The sequence below is a fragment of the Geotrypetes seraphini genome, chromosome 8 (genome assembly GCF_902459505.1).
Source record: "Geotrypetes seraphini chromosome 8, aGeoSer1.1, whole genome shotgun sequence".
NCBI lineage: Eukaryota > Metazoa > Chordata > Amphibia > Gymnophiona > Dermophiidae > Geotrypetes > Geotrypetes seraphini.
The window spans coordinates 104,298,817-104,305,143 of record NC_047091.1 but is presented as its reverse complement, the minus strand read 5'-3'; the positions used below and the strand labels follow the sequence as shown (position 1 = coordinate 104,305,143).

At 39.7% G+C, this 6,327-nt stretch overlaps 1 protein-coding gene across 1 annotated transcript; it reads right to left on the bottom strand.

Moving 5' to 3' along the window:
* Positions 1-468: 468 nt before the first annotated feature.
* On the bottom strand, positions 469-3,981 carry LOC117366003. The gene is made up of 2 exons (XM_033957015.1): positions 3,833-3,981; positions 469-2,648 (listed from the first exon to the last, which is right to left on the bottom strand). Exon 2 carries the CDS (start codon positions 2,005-2,007, stop codon positions 757-759), a length of 1,251 nt encoding a protein of 416 aa, XP_033812906.1. The 5' UTR covers positions 2,008-2,648; positions 3,833-3,981; the 3' UTR covers positions 469-756.
* Positions 3,982-6,327: the final 2,346 nt, after the last annotated feature.

The following is a 6,327-nucleotide window of genomic DNA, read 5'->3' as shown; positions in this document are numbered from 1 at the left end:
ACAATAACAGTTTACTACACTTATATATATAGATGAATATGAAAATAGAATAACATCACCGTAAGTCTGGGCAACACCATCCTTCACAATCGGGAATCCTTGCAATTGATAGGAGGGTCGACACGGGCTGTCCCTTAGTTGCAACGAAAAATGGATTCTAAGGTTAGAGGCAGAATTCCGTTTATATAGGATGAGAGACTGCTGAGTTCATAATAAGAACAGCTGGTCCTGTTATTACGATTCAGGCACCCCCCGGTCCTGGTCTTTTGTTAAGTCAGGATGTCAGAGAAGCAGACTTTGATGTTATCCAGGAGGTGTTACAGAGCCCGGTTTCCCATCTGGCTTTACTGATGTGATTTGAGAGACACGCAGGCAAAAGGAAATCAGGATGTCAGCTAAGCAGACTTGTTGCAGAAACCATCTGGTTTCACTGTCCTTTGGAGATAAAGGAGGTCAGGAAGTCAGATAAGCAAGCTTATTGCAGAAACCATCTGGTTTCACTGTCCTTTGGAGATAAAAAGGAGGTCAGGATGTCAGATAAGCAAGGAGGTGTTGCAGTTTACTGTCTCTTTGATGCTATCCAGGCGACAGCAGGCAAAGGAAATCAGGATGTCAGATAAACAGACTTTACTGTCCTTTTGGTGCTGTCAAGGTAACACTCAGGACAAGGAGGTCAGATAAGCAGAATTTCAGATAAGCAGACTTGAGGATTCATGTCAGTAATATGCTGAAGCATAACAGTCCACCCCTGGATCCTTAAGTCTGTACCTCCGAATAAGAAGTCATCTGAATAGAGGGAGAGAGTGTTCGTTTGTATACACAATAGGTAAACCCACAATTAAGAAATGTTAACATAAGGATAACTGAACAAATATAGATTAAGGGATGAAGAAACACCTTTCGTGCTGTAGCGCTCCATCCGGTAAAAGCATCCCACCAAAGGTGTGCAGTAGTAGCTTCAATATGATCTGCCACTGAATGCAAGTTAGTATTTAAAAATTCAGTATCTATTTTATGCTGCAGCAAGGTAAGGTTACGTTGCTGATTTGCTTTATTTAGGATTGCTATATTTTGCATGGCTTTCTTTACAGAAGGTAATAAAATAATTGGAGTAAGTACATCGGCAAAAGAAAGATTAACATTTACATTTGATATCCAGGGTTCATAAAAATGATAAGTTGCATTATTTGCCCACTGCAACACACTAACATTCTGTAAACATACTGAAAAGGGAGCTTGAATAGCAGGAATCACAAGTTCAACAGTACTGCTAGCAACACAGACATATTTATGTAATATTTCTTGTATAAAAGTGTAACCTTGAGGTTGAACAGTCCATTGGCACAGATTGTAGGTATGTTGTAGAGAACATGGTTCATAGATCGCATAAGGAGATGGACAAACTTGTCCATGTTGAATTTGTTTACAATTTTTTAACACGTATGTTTTGTTCTGTTCATCTATTTGTTGCCCATAGTAAGTAGGAAACCATAATTGGGGTCCTAATACCAAAGGCATCACAGTGAAAGGACACATTATGGTAGAGTTCCTTACATCAAATAACGTAAGCAACCCTTCACAGGAGAAATCAGAACATTGTTTTATATCAAAATTCCACCATGTTCTATCTAAGGGCGTGGTTTTATTAAATAATACAAAAATCAATGAGGTATTTCGTAATTGTAACTGCTGGATAAAATTAATTCTTTGTTGTGTAAAAGACAAAACACGAATCTCACAAATAGTCCAATGTAAGGCTGAAGAAACATTACTATCTAAAGTATATTGCTGTATTATAGTATCATTAACAACATGTAACATTAACTGATCATATCGTAAGGTTAGTTCATGATTATGTACAGTATTTGGCATCCATTTACCTTCCCATCTAAATACATCCACTACTCCGGAGCCAAAAGATGCTTGTTTGCCAGCCAGTATTTCAGAATCAATAGTATTTACAATACCTAATGTAGTTCCCGCCCCCCTAATAGTTGATCCAGCCATCTTCGGGTCCTACATTTGGGTAAAATAGGAAAATTAATTTTCCATTCATATGTCATTTCCTTATGTTCTAAACTGGTATTTTTGCATTCTCTAATATTTCTTACTAAAGAGGCATTTAATGAAGTAGGATTAGTATGGATAAATGCCATAATAATTACCATGTCAGTGCGGTTTTCAATTTTGGTTGCATTCATACAAATTAGTCCCAGTGCCCTGTTATTGGGTAAGGATAAATTCCAAAATGTAGTGCTAGTAAACTTTTGTGTTTGTATGATATCTCAAGCCACTTGTTTACTAACTATATTTTGGGGGAAAGTATAATTAGTACATTGGATTCCAGTGTGATTTTGAATGGTAATGCTAATTACAGAGGCATTCATCACCCAAAAAGGAGTTTTATAATATTTAGTGAACCCGGTATCTGTGTCATATCGAATGACAGGGGAAGGAGAAAATGTAAAATTCCAAATGTTACACAGAGAGTTTTCGCTGCATGTGAAATTATCTTGTTTTCTCATTGAAGTTGCATTTTTCCACTGGACCATGACGACAGTGGTTGGACGGTCACTCTTCACTGACATTATTGCAGTTTGTCCGTACCATACCAAAGATAGAATGGCGATACTCTTCCAGGTTAGGTCCTGTGGAAATAAAAATAATCTTTATTCTCTCCTAAAACATTGGTCTCGAGGAGCGAAGATTGGATGTTCATAACCATCCACTAGTATTTGTAAAATACTATCTTTCCCTGCAGCTATTACGGTGGCTCCTACTATTGGTTGGAGTGGTTTCTTCCACCAGATTCTCATACCAGCTTTAATTACATTAGCTGCCCCAAAGCCTTGTTCACTTCGGCCATAATGGTGCAGGGGTCTATCAATTAACTGTGGAGCCTCCATTTTAATTGCAATAGTTAACAATTGAGCAACATGATCCCCGTTTTGGAGAATGATAGCTTCTTTTCCAAGGTTTAATAATAATATTCCAATTTCGCCCCGATAGTCTTAAGAGCCAAACTTGATTGCGGACAAATCTGTCCATAATATCCCTTTGGAATAATCACCCCCAAACCAGTTTGAATAGGTTTCACTATTTGTGGATCTAATTTGCATTCATTAGGGCAATATACATCTAGTCCAGCAGATCCATCAGTGGCCCTTATAGGAAGCTGTACTCCAGGTCTAACAGTCCAAAACTGGAGGGTACAAATTTTGTCACTTGCTTCAAGAGTGGAATACAGCATCCTATTCAGGGGTGTAGTATGTGAAGCTATGGGTCTATTGTTCAAAATTTGTAAGGCTTCAGTTAAATGTTCTCTCCACCTACGCAATGACTGATATCCTAATCTCTTTAATTGGGTTTTTAATAACCCATTCATCCTTTCTATAAGTCCTGAGGCCTGTGGATGATAGGCTACATGTAGTCTCCATTGAACATTGTTATCATTGATCCAATCCCTAATCATATTACCTGTAAAATGAATCCCCCTGTCTGACTGTATTTATATAGGGTGTCCGTAATATAATGTAATTAATCCTAATGCTCTAATTGTGTTTTCTTGATTGGCTTTCCGGCAAGGATAAGCCACTAACAACCCTGAATAGGTATCTACCATGGTACACACATATTGACATCCTTTAGACAATGTAGAGGGCCTATATAATCTATTTTCCATATCTGACCTGGTAACCTGCCTCTGGCTATTTTACCAAAAATTGGGGGCATCTGCTGCGCTGATGTGAGAGCTAGTTTACATAAATGACAATTACTGATTACTGTCTTTACCATATCTACAGTACAATGTATTCCTCTGTCATGTGCTCACCTAATAGTTCCCTTCTCTCCAAGGTGTCCGGACTTTTGATGTGCCCATGTTGCCATGGCCATTTCGGAAGCAACATCTGTTTCCATGACCACAACGTGCGGGGTGGAAGAGTTTTGTTCTTCTGCCAGCTCTGTATCAGTGAGTTTGGATGCGCTATCTGCAACAGAGTTGAAAACAGTGTCAAGCATATCTTTCACAACATGTGCATCCACATGGTACACTGTTATTATGGTAGTATTGGCCCATTCCAGAATATCCTGCCAAAGTCTGGCTCCCCAGACTTCTTTATTATGAATTGTCCAATTGTCCTTTTTCCATTTCATCATCCAAGTTGTCATTCCATTCGCTACTGCCCATGAATCCGTAAAGATATGGCATTGTTGTCCTTGTTCTAGCCGTATGGCCTGCCACACTGCATATAGTTCAGCATATTGTGAGCTCTCTCCTTTTCCGGTAGTTGTTAGCAGTTGCTTTGTGACTGGATTAAAGGACACGCCCTTCCAATGTCTCAGTTGTCCCTGGTATTTGGAGGAACCATCTGTAAACCAGGTATGCATTTGTTGTGTCTCAGTTAGTTCTTGATATGTCTTTCCCCACCGAATGGGACTTTCACATATGTCGTCCACTTGCATTGGGGTATCTTCTGTTGGCACATTAAATACTTTTTCATGCAGCATCGTTACTCCATGGAGGCCTGACTTAGCCCTCTGTTGGATGTACCATTTCCATTTTATGATACTCTGTTCCTGGGCATGTCCAATACGATGAGTTTTTGGGTCACTCATGATCCACGTCATAATGGGTATTTCTGGTCGTAGCATTACTTCGTGCCCTATGGTCAACTGTTCTGTTGCTACCAAAGCCCAGTAGCAAGCTAGTAGCTGTTTTTCAAAGGGTGTATATCGGGTCCCAGATTCCGGGAGGATCCTATTCCAGAATCCCAAAGGCACTCGTCGTCCAGCTTGCTTTTGCCATAGGCTCCAATTAGCATATCGCTCCTGTACACTCACTTGCAATTCTACTGGACTCTCCTTTAATGGCCACAAATTCATGGCTTGCTGAATAGCTTCCTTTGTTCTCTGGAAAGCCTGCTCCTCGTGTTCAGTCCAGACAAAATCATATTTTTTCCTTGTGATTTTGTACAGAGGAGATAGGATTTGCCCCAAATGTGGAATATGTTGCCTCCAGAATCCAAAAAGGCCAATAAAGGCCTGGGTTTGTTTCTTACTTTGGGGAGAAGGGAAGTTTACAATCTTCTGTTTAACTTTCTCTATCACTTCTTGACACCCTTTTGACCATTTAATTCCTAAAAATATCACTGTTTGTGCTGGTCCCTGCACTTTCTTTGGATTTATTTCCCACCCAGCCTGTCTCATTGTTTCTACTACCAATGCCAAAGCATCTGCAACTTCCTTTTCTGTATTACCCTGGATCAAGATGTCATCAATATAGTGTGAAAATTCTACTTCTTCAGGTAAGGTATAGTTATCTAAATGTTCTGCTATAATCTTGTGACAGAAAGTGGGACTATGTAAGTATCCTTATGGTAGTCTAGTAAATGTATATTGTCTCCCTTGCCAAGTAAATGCAAATTGTTCCTGACATTGCTCCACTATAGGAATAGAGAAGAATGAATTGGCTAAATCAATAACTGCATACCAAGTACCAGTTCGTGATTGAATTTGTTCAACCAGGGTTATCATATCTGGAACAGCGGCACTTAAAGGTGGCATGTGTTTATTCAATTCTCGGTAATCTACTGTCATTCTCCAACTTCCATCTGTCTTATGGATGGGCCATACAGGATTATTGAAGGCGGAGGTAACCGTTTTTATTACTCCCGCTTTTACCAAATCCTGTATTGTATTGGTAATTTCTTCGTGCCCTCCCGGAATGCGATATTGTTTCATGTTTACAATTTTTGTGGAGATCGGTACTACTATTGGAACAGGTAATTTTCCCACCAATACTGATCTCATAGGAATGGCTGGCGATTTGCCAAAACTATAAATTCCATCAGAAAGCTGTAAGGTTAGCCCTTTCAGGATATCTATCCCTATTATATATTCAGGAATCTCAGTGATCAGTACAGTATACTCCCGAATTGGTAATTGTCCAATTTTTAATCTCAGTTTTGTCTGTACTGCTTGTATAATTTTCCCCCCCAATCCTGATATTTGTATTCTAGGGCCCTGAAATTTTTTAGGGTCCCCATATATAATAGATGCCTCCACCCCAGTGTCCACTAGAGCTTGTACCTTTTGCTCCCCAGATTTCCAATAGATATTCACCTCGACATGCGGACGCTGTTCTAATTTGGTCCAGGCAAACACTGAGGCTTGGCATTCACATCATTGATCCTCCCACCACTTCCACCCTTTTAAATCAGGATAAAGAGTGGAAGCAGTTTCCTCAGGAGGAGCAGTTGGCACCGGCATATCCTCACTCTTGTTTACTTGGGCTTGAGACATAGATTTCTTTCCCAATCCTCTACT